This window comes from Geotrypetes seraphini, chromosome 3, assembly GCF_902459505.1.
Source record: "Geotrypetes seraphini chromosome 3, aGeoSer1.1, whole genome shotgun sequence".
NCBI classification, from domain to species: Eukaryota; Metazoa; Chordata; class Amphibia; order Gymnophiona; family Dermophiidae; genus Geotrypetes; species Geotrypetes seraphini.
This window is the reverse complement of record NC_047086.1, coordinates 243,411,379-243,429,015: the sequence shown is the minus strand read 5'-3', so window position 1 is coordinate 243,429,015 and position 17,637 is coordinate 243,411,379. Positions and strand designations below refer to the sequence as shown.

At 43.2% G+C, this 17,637-nt stretch overlaps 1 protein-coding gene across 4 annotated transcripts in view; it reads left to right on the top strand.

Moving 5' to 3' along the window:
• SASH1 (SAM and SH3 domain containing 1) overlaps positions 1–15,558 on the top strand; it is a 512,910-nt gene extending 497,352 nt beyond the window's left edge. For all 4 annotated transcript variants that reach the window (XM_033936578.1, XM_033936577.1, XM_033936580.1 and 1 more), the window contains 3 exons: positions 2,185–3,206; positions 12,392–12,523; positions 14,439–15,558. In XM_033936578.1, the coding sequence (XP_033792469.1) occupies positions 2,185–3,206; positions 12,392–12,523; positions 14,439–14,699 (1,415 nt within the window). In that variant the 3' untranslated portion in view covers positions 14,700–15,558. The remainder of the gene's footprint in view (positions 1–2,184; positions 3,207–12,391; positions 12,524–14,438) is intronic.
• The last annotated feature ends 2,079 nt before the right edge of the window (positions 15,559–17,637 follow it).

The window sequence follows — 17,637 nt, the reverse complement described above, 5'->3', positions numbered from 1 at the left end:
ATCTTCTGCTTCAACTTGTGTCAGTAAGGCTGCATGAAATATGCTGCATTAGCCCCAATCAGTATCTGTCCGAGGGGGACCCGTTTCGCCACTAACAAGCGGCTTCCTCGAGGTTAACAAATCGGGCTACAATTTTAGCATTAGCACAGGCTTATGATTTGCACCTTTTTGTCTGTTAAGTAGATTGTAATTTCTTCTGAGCAGGGACCATTTCTTGAATGTTCTAATGTACAGCACCACACATACATCTGAAGCAATCATACAGGCAGGTATATACTGTTTCATTCACATCTTTGGGGGTGGGAGGGGGGTCAGGGACCATAGGATGGTGTCATGCCTTCATCCTTCCAGTGGTCATTTGTTCAGTTTGGGCACCTTTTTGACACTTAAATTCCTATAAATTTACTTCCCCTTCCTACTTGTTTTTTCCTTTGTTATTACTCTTCCTTTCCTATCCAATTATTGTAATTTCTTTCCTATTTATCCTCACAATTCAAGTATGTCTCTATACCCTAACTAACATTTTAATATACGTATGTAAATAAGTATGTTTACTATTTACAAAATTTACTTTATATTGTCACTAATATTTAATTTGTATGTATTAAGGTATCAATCTGTATGTATTAAGGCTTTGTACATCGCTTAGTGATTTAAAATAGGCGATTCATTAAGAATAATTAAAATTAAAACTTAAAAAAAAAACTTATTCATTGTTAAAACAGGTCTAGCCCCAAATGTCCAAAAGAGATTGTAGGTGAGCAAGTCAAATTATCTCCTACTCAGTTTCCTGTCCTACCCTTGTGAGTTCTGTCTCTGACCCTGCCTCATTCCTGCAACCTCTGTCCTCATCTGCACAAGCCTTGAACACAGTGGCATAGTAGGGGGGTGGGGCGGTCTGCCCTGGGTGCGGTCTTCCTAAGGGCGCAGCACTCCTCCTCCTCTCCGACCCCCCCCCCCTCCCCACTCCTGCCCATGCTGCGCCCATGTCCCTTGCCTTCCCCGTACTTTTTTTTGCTTCCCCAGCGTGAGGTTGCTGCCCGCGTCGGCATCGGCGCTGTCTCTGACATCACTTCTGGGACCCAGGCCTAGGACCGCGACCTCAAAGGGCTCGCCGACACCACCGTGGGCATGCTGCTCAGGCCGGAAAAGTGAAAAAGGAATGGGGAAAGGGAAGAGGGTGCGCATGTGGCAGGGAGGATGGGGGAAGAGGGCGGGGGCATTGCTCACCCTTACTACGCCACTGCTTGAACAATTTAAAATCATAAGAGTTCGAGATTTGTACGGTTAAGACAGAGCCTGCAGGAATGGGGCACAGGCAGGGATAGAACAGGAAACTGAGTTTGAAATGGTTTAACGGGATCACTTGTCAATAAGGTTTCTTTCACCCCGTTAATTATTTATTTATTCCGTTTTCTATACCGTTCTCCCAGGGGAGCTCAGCACGGTTTACATGAATTAATTCAGGTACTCAAGCAGTTTTCCCTCTCTGTCCCGGCGGGCTCACAATCGATCTAACGTACCTGGGACAATGGGGGGGATTAAGTGACTTGCCCAGGGTCACAAGGAGCAGCGTGGGTTTGAAACCACAACCTCATCCACCAACCCAATCTCTGGAGGGTGATAGTGGGCTGCTTTTTCCTATGCCATTTCCAATGCATTTGGTTCAAACAATGTGTGCTTTTACTTAGTGTGTTTTTACTCAGTTAAATGCACATCTCTAGCTTGTTTACTTTCTTACACAAGTGGAGTAGTTTAGATTTACATATACATATATTTTTTGCAGATTAGGAGAGTGGTATTTAGTATTTTCAGGTCCTATTATTCTTGAGTGGTTGTTTTTAATGATGTATAAATATACAATATTTGGCGTTAGACACTTTTCCATATTTTTAGACAGCCAGAAAAGTGGTTCTCAAACCTGTCCCGAGAAGGCATCAGTCATTCAGTTTTCAGGATGTCCATCATGAATATACATGAAATACATCACACACAGATCTATCTCATGCATATTCATTAAGGCCACCTTGAAAACTGAGTGGCCAATGCCCTCCCAGGACAGGTTTGCAAACCTCTATGCCACAAAATTGAATGTAGCCACTACAGATAATATACTGCATCCTATTCTATGTACTGTATTTACAACTTGGATACAGTATTTTTATTTTTTTTCTTTTATTCTAGGCAAAACTCCAAGGGCCTGTTCCTTGCCTAAAAAATCAGCCACAGAGCACAGCTTCAGCCAAGATCAACTGACAAATTATCCAACCCTGCCCCTGACCCAGTCCGTGGAAGTGTTGCAGCAGGCAGAGAAGCAGAAGTCAGCCAGGCACCCCTTTCCAAAGGTTTACCTCAAGTCTGTTACCATGCCAGGCTTGAAGAAGAACCGCAAAAGCTTACCAGTGACAGTCTGCCGGAGCTGTGAGACACTGGACAAACAGCCTCTTGTGAGCTGGCCCCGGTCCCATTCCTTAGATGACCTCCAAAATGAATGCAATGCTGAAAGGCAGGACCTCACTAGGAAACTGTGCATCCTGTGCCAGGATGTGATCAAGACTAAAAGCCCTGTGAGCATTGGTGCTACAGAAGAGGCTAATAGGACTGCTGCCACTGACGTTCAGAAATTGGACTGTTCAGGGGCAAAGACTAATACCCTGTATCTGACCAAGAACTGTAAGGCTTCAGTTACACAAAGCACAAACAGGACAACTGTGGAAAGCCATGACAATAGCAGCTGGGAACCCAGGAGTGCCAGTAAGATACCAGTCTCTGAGGCCATAGAGCAGAGGTGTCCAGCATCAGCAAAAATGCAACCAAAACTATTTTCTCAGCCACCACCTGTCCCTGCCAAAAAGAGCAGACCTCGCCTTGCCAATGGCCTGTACCACCCACCTATGATTTCAAGTGGCACTCTTTCATATCCAGAAGTACCCCACCTGCCAGTCAAAACAACTAGCTTGTTGATGCCCAGCAACTGGCGCCTGGCTCCTGACTGTAGCCCATCTGCTGAGCAGGAGCAGAACATGCAGCTCCCACAGCTGTCCGAACACCCCGAGGCTCCTGGCATCACTCAGCACATGGTAAAACTGGGCCCAGTCTCAGCTAAGAAACCTGCAGGTGGCCGAGGGATGGATCAGGAAATGCTAATAGAAAACAAGCTACAATCTGAAGAGATTGATCTTACAGAGGAGCCCTACTCGGATAAGGTAGGCAGGAAAGCCATTACTTCCATGACTAAGCCAGGGATATTCTTATGAAGTTTATTTTAAAACTGCATTTCTAGCTAACTAATACCAACAATGGAAATAGTCACCTCTGCACAAAAAGTAGCAAGTCCAATGAAACAGAGCAGAGAGAGACTGGTCTTCAAATCACACTTTAATAGCAACCAAAGATAAAGTACATACATAAAAACATCTGGCAAGTCATGGACTCAACACGGATTGTGTTTCAGCTAAACCGCCTGCATCAGGAGTCCTAAAACATATAACATTATAAAATACCATGTAACACAAAGATTATACAGAAAAAGTACCATAAAAATAAATAATAATAATGAGAAATGACAGACATACCTTATTGGTTATTTACAAACTGAAAAATGGTGCCCTTTATATCTCTCCTGTGAAAATGATGACAGCTCCAGTTATACAATATTATATAAGTATGTCACCCATCCTTTTTTTGGAAGGATGTTATTAACAGATTAACAGATTACCGTATTTTTCGCTCCATAAAATGCACCTCACCATAAGACGCACCCTAGATTTAGAGGAGGAAAACAAGAAAAAAAAATTCTGAACCAAATTGTGCATCCAGCCTCCTTCACTCCCTGCCAGGCTCTGCACCCAACCCCACACTCCTTGCCAGGCTCTGCACCCTGTCCCTCCTCCCTGCAAGGCTCTGCACCCTATCCCTCCTTCCCTGACCTGTAACCTACCACTCCCCTCACTTCTGGTGGTCTAGTGGTAGGCTGAGACAGGAGGGATCTGTCCCAGCTGACTAACAATTTTTTCCTCCTCCCCCGCCCCCCCCAGTACTACTTTTTAAAACATCGCACGCATGCATGCCCTTCCTTTTAAAACACCCCCGCCCCACAGTACCTTTTTAAGCGCCCCTTAAGCCTGGTAGTCTAGTGGTGTATGGGCCGGCAGGAGTGTGTGTCTGCACTGCTGCCTGGGCCCGCCCCACTTTCAGAATGGCTGCATTCAGTTCTCGTGAGTCTCGCGAGAACTGACGCAACCCAAGTCAGGTTTGCAAGGGCCGCAATCCAATTGGGTTTTCAGGATTTCCCCAATGAATATGCATGAGATCTATTAGCTTACAATGAAAGCAGTGCATGCAAATAGATCTCATGCATATTCATTGGGGAAATCCTGAAAACCCGACTGGATTGCGGCCCTCGAGGACCAACTTTGACTATGCAAATGCTGACTTTTTAGGGCCATGCATTTCTTTTGTAAATGTATGATACCCTGCACCACTCTTTTCTTCTGAGCAATCACATATGTGAGGATTTCATCACACAAAACTGTTTTAGCGATGTCCCAGAAAAAAATGTTGCTCATGAAAGCTAACATAGTCCTCCCATTTCTGCTGAAGGTAGTTCACAAAATCTACATTGTCAAGTAAATATGCTGGGAATAACAAAACTCTTCCTGGTGAGGTTGACTCTCCAGTCACCATATCCACCCAAATTGGACAATGGTCCAACATTTCCAAGGGATCAATAGCCATCTCCTGCATCTGAGGAAACTATGTTTGTGAAAGTAAAATATAACCAAGTTTCAAGTTTATTTAAAATTTCTTATACCGCCTAATCAAACTTTCAAGGCGGTGTACAAAAATACTATTCTGGAAAATCTATGTGCTCTAAATTGGTATGTATAGTCTCAATTTGCAAGGTGCAGGAGGTGCAATGGATCTATTCAGCCCAGAGAGTTGTATAAGTAAGAGATCCCTTTAATCTGACGTAAGTCAAATCTAGCCAGAGCATCAGAATTATCCATCTCAGGATTGAGTACTTGATTAAAATCACCTACCAGTATCAAGGGGATAGAGAGATCCTTTATTGCCAGGTGTACCAAAGTTTGAAAAAAATTGGTGATCAAATGAATTGGGTACATAGACTAGTAATAAATGAAATTCTCCCCCCTCAATGTAAGTTCTCAGTATGTATACGTTGGAGAAAAGGCAGGAGAGGGAAGATATGATAAGAGATGTTTAAATACCTACATGGCATAAATACACATGAGGTGAGTCTCTTTCCGTTGAAAGGAAACTCTAGAATGGGGGGCATAGGATGAAGATGAATGGGGGATATACTCAGAGTAATCTCAGAAAATACTTTTTCATGGAAAGGGTGAATACATGGAAAAGCCTCCTAGTGGAGGTGTTGAGACAGGACAAGTACATTGATTTGCTAAGGGGGAGGAAGGGACAGACTATATAAGCCATATGGTCTTTATCTCCTTTCATTTTTCTATGTTTTTCCTAGTAGTTCAATTCTTTTTCATCTGTTTTTTTATTAATATTCTGAATTGCTTTGTCCTGCCTGTCTGAATTCTGCAGTATACCAAATTTAAATAAGTGAAATGAAATAGCAGTGGCATCTAATGACGAGATATGTTACCAAAGTACAAAAACCCCAAAAATATTTCTGGAAAAAAGTACAAATCACCAAAGTGACCAGAAACACTGCAATAAACTTTTATATATATATATATATATATATATATATATATATATATATATATATAAATATATTTTGTTATTAATGAGATGCCCTCAGATAAACTCACCTAAACATGCAGCTGTTTGTGACATTTTTTATATAGTGTTAGAAAACAAAAATTCACCAGACTATTTCTTGTTCCAGGTGAACTTTTGTTTTCTAACACTATGGGCTCCTTTTACTAAGGTGCGCTAGCGTTTTTAGCGCACGCTAAAGATTAGCGCGTGCAAACCATGCGCTAAACAAAAAATACTAACGCAAGCTCTATGGAGGCGTTAGCATTTAGCTCATGCGGCACTGCGCTAAAACCTCTAGCGCACCTTAATAAAAGGAGCCCTATATAAAAAAGATCACAAATGGCAGCGAGAACAGCCCTATGAATGAGAACACTCCTTTCACCTTCTAAAGCAGCATTATATGGCTGCATGCTTAGGTGAGTTTATCTGAGGGCATCTCATTAATACCAAAATATATGAGAAAACTCCTTTAATCTTCTAAAGCAGCTTTATATGGCTGCATGCTTAGCCTGCATGCAGAGTTGTTGGGTTTTGTTTTGTTTTTGTTTAATTCATTATTGATTTTCAAATTTTGACAGTGCAATACAACTATATTAAACATGAGCATTATACATAACGCACTTAAAATACACAAAATTAATACATTACCAATCCTTTTCTCCCTCCCTTCCTCACATAACTATTACATTGCATATATTATTGCAATACTAGTCTTTAAGCCCGTTAAATTAATGGGTGCTAGAATAGATGTGTGTGTCTTTCTTTCTTTCTTTCTCTCTCTCTCCCCTTGGCCGCTTTCTGTCTCTCTCTTTCCTCGGCTGTCAATCATCACCCCTTGCCTGTTCCCCCTGTCCAGCAGCACTCCTTACCTGCTCCCCCTGTCCCTCTTCCCTGCTCCCCCTGTCCAGCAGCACTTCTTCCCTGCTCCCCAGTCACTCTTCCCTGCTCCCCCTGTCCAGCAGCACTTCTTACCTGCTCCCCTGTTCCTATTCCCTGCTCTCCTGTTCCTCTTCCCTGCTCTCCCTGTCCAGCAGAACTCCTTCTTTTCTCCCCTGACCCTCTTCCCTGCTCCCCCTGCCCAGCAGCACTCCTTACTTTCTTCCCCTGACCCTCTTCCCTGCTCCCCCTGTCCAGCAGCACTCCTTACCTGCTCCCCTGTCCAGTATGTGGCTCCTCTTCTTTAAAACAGCCCACCAGCTGTAACGAACCTCGCAGGCCGCTCTGAGGCACGGTTGACATGGCCACTGTATGGTTGGATTTTTTTTACTGTCTCTCTGTCTTTTTAATTGGCTACTGTATGTGTGCCTTTTTTCCCCATCTATCTCCTTGGCTGTTGTTTGGTTGTTTGTATTTTTTTGTTCTCTGTCTCCTTGCCCGCTGTGTCTCTTTTTTTTGCTGTCTATCTCCTTAACATTTGTCTGTCTGTCTATCTCCTTGGTCACTGTTTGTTTTTGTTTTTTTGCTGATTGTCTACTTGGTCGCTGTCAGTCTGTCTGTCTCATTGGCTGCTGTATGTCTGTATGTTTTTTTTGCAGTCTAACTCCTTGGCCACTGTACGCCTGTTTGTTTGTTTTTCCTGAATTTATCCTTGGGCATTGTATTTTTTATTTTTTTCCATTTGTCTCCTTGGCTGTTTGTATTTTTGTTTTTTGCTGTCTCCTTGCCCACTGTCTCTCTGTCTGTCTACTTGGACGCTGTATGTAAGTATGTCTGTATTTTTTTTGTTGTCTGTCTCCTTGGCTGCTGTATGTCTGTTTGTCATTTGTTTCCTGTGTCTCTCTCTCTCCTTAGTGTTTTGTTATTTTTTTCAATCTGTCTCTTTAGCCCCCTGTCCTTCTGTGAGTGTCTGTGTGTCTCTCTCTCCTTGTCCTCTGTGTTTTGTGATTTTTTTCAATCTGTCTCTTTAGCCCCCTGTCCTTCTGTGAGTGTCTGGGTGTCTCTGTCCTTGTCCACTGTTTGTTTGTTTTTTTAAATCTCTGTTTAGCTCCTGATCCCCTCTGTTTCCATGGCAACCCTGCTCGCGGATCTGAGTGTAGGGCCGTTTTGTAGGGCCGGGTCTGGCGGTGCCGTGTAGGGCGGAAGTGGAAGACGGGGCCTCAGCGTTTTGTAGGGCCGGGTCTGGCAGCGCCGTGTAGGGCGGAAGCGGGAGGCGGGGCCTCAGCACCGGCCGGGCGGCTCGCGCCGCCAGCCCCCAGGAGCTCAAGGCCGGTGGCGGACATGCCTGGTGTGCCATGGTGCAGGAGGAACAGAGATTGGTGACGTAAAATGCACGCATGCGCACTCGTGTTTCCGCGACAGATCAGGGAACACGACTTTTGAGTGCGCATGCGCGGCCTAGCATTTTATTATATTAGATTATAGATAAATACCTTTAGCAATCCCAAATACCTTCCCCTTCTCCCACCCTCCCCCCCCCCCCCCCCGGATGTGTAAGGAATCTGTAAAAAGGGAGATACCTGACATTCATTACAATGGGCTCCACACTTTATTGAATATCATAGTAGACATTACATTACATTAGTGATTTTTATTCCATCATTACCTTGTGGTTCAAGGCGGATTACAGAAGAGGATTTCTGGACATGTCCAGAGGTGTTACAGAGTAGAGCGGGTTGCTTCAAAGGATTGAAATGTTTCATACGGTGTTAGTCTTCATGGATTTCTTGAATAGCAGGGTTTTTATTTCTTTTCTGAAAGTTTTGTAGTCTGGGGTTGCAATTAGTAGATTGGAGAGTTGGTGGTCTACTTTTGCGGCCTGTGTGGCTAGAAGGCCATCGTAATGGAAGTCGCTCGAAGGAAGGAAAGATGACTAGTGGAGTCCCTCAGGGTTCGGTGCTGGGGCCAATCCTGTTCAATATGTATGTGAGTGACATTGCTGAAGGGTTAGAAGGAAAAGTGTGCCTTTTTGCAGATGATACCAAGATTTGTAACAGAGTAGACACCGAAGAGGGAGTGGAAAATATGAAAAAGGATCTGCAAAAGTTAGAGGAATGGTCTAATGCCTGGCAACTAAAATTCAATGCAAAGAAATGCAGAGTAATGCATTTGGGGATTAATAATAGGAAGGAACCGTATATGCTGGGAGGAGAGAAGCTGATATGCACGGACGGGGAGAGGGACCTTGGGGTGATAGTGTCCGAAGATCTAAAGGCGAAAAAACAGTGTGACAAGGCAGTGGCTGCTGCCAGAAGGATGCTGGGCTGTATAAAGAGAGGCATGATCAGTAGAAGGAAGAAGGTGTTGATGCCCCTGTACAGGTCATTGGTGAGGCCCCACTTGGAGTATTGTGTTCAGTTTTGGAGACCGTATCTGGCGAAAGACGTAAGAAGACTTGAGGCGGTCCAGAGGAGGGCGACGAAAATGATAGGAGGCTTGCGCCAGAAGACGTATGAGGAGAGACTGGAAGCCCTGAATATGTATACCCTAGAGGAAAGGAGAGACAGGGGAGATATGATTCAGACGTTCAAATACTTGAAGGGTATTAACGTAGAGCAAAATCTTTTCCAGAGAAAGGAAAATGGTAAAACCAGAGGACATAATTTGAGGTTGAGGGGTGATAGATTCAGGGGCAATGTTAGGAAATTCTACTTTACGGAGAGGGTAGTGGATGCCTGGAATGCGCTCCCGAGAGAGGTGGTGGAGAGTAAAACTGTGACTGAGTTCAAAGAAGCGTGGGATGAACACAGAAGATTTAGAATCAGAAAATAATATTAAATATTGAACTAGGCCAGTTACTGGGCAGACTTGCAAGGTCTGTGTCTGGCCGTTTGGTGGAGGATGGGCAGGGGAGGGCTTCAATGGCTGGGAGGGTGTAGATGGGCTGGAGTAAGTCTTAACAGAGATTTCGGCAGTTGGAACCCAAGCACAGTACCGGGTAAAGCTTTGGATTCTTGCCCAGAAATAGCTAAGAAGAAAAATTAAAATAAAATAAATAAATAAAAATTTAAATTGAATCAGGTTGGGCAGACTGGATGGACCATTCGGGTCTTTATCTGCCGTCATCTACTATGTTACTATGTTACTATGTACAGTTTTTTCCGTTTGATGTCTCTGATTGGAGGATAATGTGATTAATCAGGCTCCGGGTCTGCTAAGATCCCTATGAAAGCTGGAAGAAAGGATGGCAAGAAGCCCAAAAAGGGGATTGCCAAGGCCAGCTCCCACTTGAGGATGCCACCGACCCAGAATGGGGGGCAGATGAAGCCCTGCACAATCACTACCATCCACACAGCATAGCTAGGAACATAGATTTAAACATAGATTAAACCTATTCCTAGGAATAGGGAGGAAGACTATTGCCTAAGTGTCCACCGGGGGAGCCAGAGAGAAGCCCAGGTGAGAACAGGGCGTGGCTCCCCTCCCAAACACTCCGCATTCATTCTCTCATATTTATACATGGAACAAATATTTACCCACCAAAATGTGTAATTCAGTCTGTCGTAACTCTTCCAGTTACGTGTAATCATCTGGATGTCTATTCCGGTCATAATCAAGAAGAGCCGGCTTTTATATCTATCTAAAGAAGGCTAAATATGCAATATTGTACCACAAATTATGGCTTCGTAGGTTAACAGGACTGATGACTCAAGAGTTTTTTTTTTAATCAGAGGGCATCTTATTAACAACAAAAAATATTTATATAAAAAAATGTTTATTGCATTTGTAGCTATTTGTTTCTGGTCACTTTGGTGATAGATATGCTACCACACATGGTAACAAAAATCATATGCACAAATACAGGATGTCCGGTGCTATACTCGGAGAGAGCCCCCAGGAAAGAGACTTGGGAGTATTTGCAGACAAGTCAATAAAACCATCCATGCAATGCCTGGCGGCGGCGAAAAGGACAAACAGAATGCTAGGAATGATTAAGAAGGGGATCACAAACAGATCTGAAAAGATTATCATGCCATCATACCGGGCCTTGGTACGCCCCCCACCTGGAATACTGCGTCCAACACTGGTCGCCGTACATGAAAAAGGACATAGTACTACTCGAAAGGGTCCAGAGAAGAGAAACAAAAATGGTTAAGAGACTGTGGGAGTTGCTGTACAACGAAAGGCTAGAGAAACAGGGCCTCTTCTCCCTTGAGAAGAGAAAACTGAGAGGGGACATGATCGAAACATTCAAGATATTGAAAGGAATTGACTCTCCAAGGTGAAGAGAACGAGAGGGCACTCGCTAAAGTTAGAAGGGAAACGATTCCGTACAAACATAAAGAAGTTCTTCTTCACCCAGAGAGTGGTAGAAATCTGGAACGCTCTTCTGGAGGCTGTTATAGGGGAAAGCACCCTTCAGGGATTCAAGACAAGGTTGAATAAGTTCCTACTGGAACAGAACATACGCAAGTAAGGCTAGACTCAAATAGGGCACTGGTCTTTGACCTAAGGGCTGCTGCGTGAGCGGACTGCTGGGCACGATGGACCACTGGTCTGACCCAGCAGCGGCAAATCTTATGTTCAAATCAGCAAAATGTTTGGGTGCCTCTCCATTCAAAAAGGCCTCAGCCCCAGCCTTTCCAAGTTTTGAGACACACACAAATAGCACAGATGCAGCCAGTTGTGTATGCACACCCACGCACAGAATATTTGGAATAAAATGTCCTTGAGCCATGTTTCGCAGGCTTTTCCCCTTGTTCTTAGTTAATTTTCAAATATTTCAGATTGTTCTAGCATGCTTCAGTAGTTTTATATTGTAGGGCAGACTGGATGACCTGGATGTTGAAATTGGATTTGACTTGGTATGTTTAACATCGTGTATGGGGGGGGATGTTAATGAAATTATCCAGTTATTTCTATGTTATATGTATGGAAATCATAGGGAAGGTAAGATACAATGTATGTGATATGTAAACCGCATCATTGTATGTGGTATATAAATTTTTTAATAAAAATAAATAAATGCAGATCTTTATCTGCAATCATTTACCCCTTCCCTTTTTTTACAAAACTGCAAAAACATTTTTTTAGCACATTCGGTGCACCAGCCAGCACTAAAAACCATTTTTGCAGTTTTGTAAAAGGGTGGGGGGTGCATTTTCTATTGGTAGTTTTTAGACAACAGAATGTAAAACATATAACATGGGTGTGAGAAGTTTTTTCAAAGCACTGTAACTAAGGACCCCTTTTATAAAGCTCTGGCAGCAATTCCCCCCATGGCAAATCCACCAAAGCCCATTTGGGAGAATTGCTACTGTGGCTTTGTAAAAGGGACCCTAAATAAAAGCCTTGATGTCAATATTTGTCTTCTGATCTGTAGTGTTGCTTGATGCTCTGTGCACAGGTCAATATGAAACTAATGTACCCAATGACAGCTTTAAAAATCAAAACCAGAACAGAACAGTTCCCTCAAGCCTCCTTTCCCCCTTTCTTTCACAGAGGTTGGGAGGTCTGTGCCTCGTTTGAAACTTGGGTGAAAGAAAGAATTTGAGGATATTGGTTTAATTTCAAAAATAATGAGGCTTAGCTTCAAAAATGAGTTTTCACAAAATTGAGGGGGAAAGGGATGGACAGCAAATTTCCAGGAGCAGACAACCCCTCTACTCTTTTATGCCAGTGGATTTGTGTGTCTTAGGTATGTCAAATAGATGACTGATCTTTCTTCCTTCCTTTCTTTCTTTGTTTTCCTGGACTTGCACAGCATGGGCGCTGTGGAATTCCTGAAGCTTTAGTTCAGAGATATGCTGAAGACCTGAATCAGCCTGAAAAGGAAATGGCAGGAAATCTGGACCAAATACGGGTGAAACAGCTCCGGAAGCAGCACCGCATGGCGGTGAGTCTCTTGCTAAATGTGACTGCTTTTCTCTACTATCACCTAGGAATGGGCTGGCACTTGCAATGACACAGGAAATGTCATTTACATATCACATGTCATTGAATGTTGTTAACAAATGAACAAGCAGAACACCACACATTTTGGGGGTATTTTTTTTTTTTTTTCATTTGCTGATAATGCACATTATTTGTGTAGGGTGCACTCTTAATGACATTGCTTCCAAAACGAACATGAAGCCTAAGCAAAACAAATCAAACAATGCTGCAAACACTATTTTGGAGGGGTTTCACTGCTGCCGTCTGCTTGAAAATATGATTCTGGCAAATCACATAAAATCCCACCCAACCTTGTGAGATCAAAGAAAAAAAAAAGAAGCTTTTAAACAGGGCCAACTGAAGAGACTGTGACACCCTAAGCTAACTTTTACTTTGGCGCCCACCTCTCACATCAGAGACCCTCTCCCCTGCATTGACATGTACCCCCCCTCTCATCAGGGCTCCCTCACATCAGCTCTCTTGCAGCCAATCAGAACCCCCAACTCAGTTCACAAGGCCCAGGGACAGGCTCAATCCCCAGTTGTTCTTGCTCTGGTGCCTGCACCCCTCAAAATGGCAACACTGAGGGGTGCAAGCTGCCGTATAAAAGAAAAAAAATCCTTATACGGCAGCTTGAACCCTCAGCAGGAGTATTGCAAGACTGTTTTTAGGGGTCAGTGCCACCATTTTGAACAATGCTCTAGATCAGAACATCAATATACCTACTGGGAAAACTAAACAAGCCAGATTAGTAAAATCTCTACCTAGAATTGCAATGCTAACACAATACTAGGTCTCAATCACACACTTAGAATACAGTGCTCCCCCGGTCATTCGCGGTCAGCGATTCGCAGTCCCAGTCATTCGCAGTATTTTCTGACCACGAATGACCGGTAGGAGAGGGCAGCTGGAGCACTGGCGAGTGAAGGAAATCACTCGCGGTATGCTCCGACCGCCTCTAAAGTCGGGCCTCACCCATCAGGAGCTCAGAACGGTTTACATGAGTTTATTCAGGTACTCAAGCATTTTTCCCTGTCTGTCCCGGCGGGCTCACAATCTATCTAATGTACCTGGGGCAATGGAGGGATTAAGTGACTTGCCCAGGGTCACAAGGAGCAGCGTGGGTTTGAACCCACAACCTCAGGGTGCTTTAACCACTGCACCACACACTCCCCCTTACTTACTTACTTAGGGCCTCTTTTACAAAGCCTGATAGCATGGACAGACGCAGTAAATACTCCGACGCTCATAGGGATTGAATGGGCTTTGGAGCATTTGCTGCGCGGCACTCACTATTGCCGTTTTGAAAAAGGAGGCCTAAGGGCTCCTTTTACTAAACAGCGCTAGAGGTTTTTAGTACAATGGTCCATGATAAAAAAAAAAAACCTCTAGTGCCATTTAGTAAAACCCAGCATTAGTTACAACACTGGATTTAAATTCCAAAAATCAACATATTCAAATAACAAAATTGAAAACAATTTTTATTACCTTTGATGTCTGGAAATTTCATATGTCTAATCATGCTGGTCTCAGTCTCTGGTTTCTATTGTTCTCTGTCTTCTCTTAATGCTCCTTCCAGAGTCTCCAGTCCATCTGACACTTCTTTCTCTCCCATCTATCTATCTCAGACATTGATCTCTACCTCTTGGTTTTCTTCTGTTTAATTCTCCCCCTCTCTTTCTCCACTAAGGTTTCACTCCTCCTCACTTTCCACGCCTCAATCTCCCTTTTGTTTACATTGTATAAGAAAACTAGGCCATCTTTTAAAACCATTTCTGCTGAGAACAGAAAACCTAGACCTTGTTTTCATTTCCTGGGGGGGGGGGGAGTTCTATATGATGTAGCTACTGACATTGAACATCTGTTTGCATATCTAGATTCCAAGCGGAGGACTCACTGAAATGTGCAGAAAGCCCGTATCCCCTGGTTGTATCACCTCTGTCTCTGATTGGCTCATTTCTATTGGACTGCCCATGTACATCAGCCCTCTCGCAGAAGCTGGAATCAACACACTAAGCCAAGTGCCTTCTTTGTCACAAACACACCTGCAGGACGCTGGAATTCAGGAGGAGAGACATCAAAACATCTTGCTAGCTGCAGCAAGACTTGTTAAGACCCTAAACCCGGAAGCAGTTTAGGCTGCCAGACAGTGGACGCTTCTTGAATCCTGCTTCCCTGTGCATAATTGTTTTGTCCTTCTGCAGACAAAGAGATTATACACTAGAAATTCCAGCATGAGGCAAGCGCACACACACGACAAGGAACTCATAGAGTTCCTCCAGTCCTATACTCGCAGGAGAGAAAACACAAGGTTAGCCAGCAAATAGAGATCATGAATTCCATGCAGATCTCACAAAAGTATTACTATAGTTTTTAAAGATCCCAAAAGTCAGTGTGAAGGACAGCATTGGTTTTGCAGGCCTGCTTCTTGGGAGAAGGATTCAAAAATCCAGTATCAATGACGTTTATGCATCTTCTCTGTGCTCGGTGTAAAATTTAAGGGGCCACACAGGCTGTAGCTAGGCAAAAAAAAAAAAAAAAGACTGGAAATTAGGGTTATAGCACGAACCACATCTGTGGCTACAGGACTACTAACCAAACTATGCTTGCAATCTCATTTTGAAGAGTAAGATCTCATTAAAAAAAATTTGATGCATTGTAGCAATCAGCTCTTTTGCCTTAAACCAAGCTTTTGTGATATGTTATCTCCTAGTGTCCGTCTGTCATACCTGTAGGTCTCGGATCGAACTGCTGGACACTTGTAACCAACCTAGAACATTCCTCTCACAGGTGCCATTCGCAGGTTTCTTGGTGTAATAGGTTCTGCTCACTGTGCGTTCAGGCTTTCCAGCACATGACTGAACCATGAGCTCTGGATGTCATGCCAACTTCCAATTCACTGTGGTTTGCATGTGTTTTTGTTCTTGAAATTTGTAAAAAAAAAAAAAATGTATCTTTGCTTTTTACTTTTGTAAATTTGTTTTTCTTTATTTTGAATCAATCTTCTAGGTTTTTTTCACCCTACACACTGCCACAAACCAGGAGTGGGCAACTCTGGTCCTTGGTGACCAGAAATATATTGTTTTCTCCAAAAGAATATTCAGTTCATAAGACTCTGCATACATTTAGTCTAAAATTAACCAAAATAGCCTGCACAGACTGATTTGTGTATTACAAGTATTCAGAAATCTGGGCTGGTTTGCAGCACCTAAGAAGCAGAGCCGCACATGTCTGCATTGACTTCATAAGTACAGGTCAGTAATAATGAAAAACGAAAAGATAGAAAAAAAAATCCTGGAAGAAAAATACATTATTGTAAAACACAGCAGTCTTGCAATGTTGCATTGAACTATGGCACACTGATTGCAGTCAATCAGGGGTTTAGTTATCAACATGGGCTACCCTTAACATTATTTTACTGCTCATATGTCCCATTTTAACACAAGTCCCATTCTATGCAATGAGACCCAAAAGTAAAATAACTTATCTTTAATGGTAGCCCATGCTGATAACTTCCCCCCGAGAAAGCAAATTTTATCTGGGACTTTATACCAGATAGCCCTTGCCAAATGTTAGCAAGAACAAAACTTTGAAAATGGCACTTATGCTTGGAGTTTTGTTTCCTGAACCTCCCTTACCATCAGACCACCACTAGGCCAGTTTCAGGTAAGAGAAACAGTCTAGGCTTCAGTGTCACAAGGTGACAGGGCTAGTACAGTATATCAAGGTGCCCCAAATGAACATTTAGCCCTATGAGCATCCTTCAATTAATTATACGGTTCCTAGTCCCACCCTCCCAGGTTTTAATAATTAAACTAACAATCATAATTGGTTCAACCCCACCCTTCCCACAACAATGCTGTAAAACATATAATTGGACATCATACTTTCAAAATATTAAACTTTGCTTTGTGTGCATATGTATCATGAAGGCATTTCCCATAACTCATTTAAAAACTGCCCCCCTCCCCTTTGCAGGTAAAATACACACTGATGGTACTTTGATTTTGTGAGATGTCGATATCTGTTGTTTTGAATTGAGCTGGCCTAGACAATGACATGGGCACAAATTTGTCCCCATCCCCCATGGGATCTATCTCTATGCCCATCCCGTCCCCGTAGGTTATGACTTTAAAGCGTTTGAGGCTTGTGCAGATGAGGGCAGAGCTTGCAGGGATGGGGATGGAGATAGATCCCGTGGGGACAGGGACAAATTTTGTCATTCTCTAAAAGCTGCCATCTTAGTCTTTTGTAAGAGGTGAGCTAGCCCCGTTAAGCTTATGTTGTCTCTATAGCGGCACTTCACGGTATCTGGCCTTGCGTTGACACAGAAACATGATGGAAGATAAAGGCCAAATGGCCCATCTAGTCTGCCCATCCACAGGAACCATTATCTCTTTCTCTCTCCGAGAGATCCCAGGCCCTTTTGAATTCAGACACAGTCTCTGTCTCCACTCCTTAGTGGCTGCCTTGGACTCCGGTGTGTCTCCCACTAGCCTCAGCTGACACCACTTCTGCTAAGCACAAGACAGAAGAATCCAGTTGCTTTAATTCCTATTCCTTTTTTTTCATTTATGTGATATATTTTTTTCGTAACTGGTCCAAAACACCTCAATAAAATTATTATACAACTGTAAGAAATATGTTATGATCCTTCTTATTTCCAAGCATATTCTCCCAATCATTTATAGGATTCCGCTTAAGAACAGTGTTTTGTCTCATCAAATTCAGTCACCAGGTCTTCCCTCATTTCTGGCTTCTTTTTTGATTCCCTAAGCCCCTACCGGATACCTTTGTTCAGCTACAAGGTCTCTTAGTAGTACCTTCTTTTCATCAAGTCTTCCTGGACATCGCTAGAGACTCTTATTGCTGCCCCAGCTCTGTGGAACTCCCTCCTCTTATACTTTCAAGTCCCAATTAAAGGCTTATTTTTCATTGGCCTTTCAACTGGACACACTGATAGGTCATCTCCTTCCTAGTCTTTGCATATTCTATTTGGTTTGGACAGTCTATTATTCTGGTCCCACACTTATTTTCCCCTTCCCCTCTTTCTCTGTGCTATGTAATTTTTCCCTT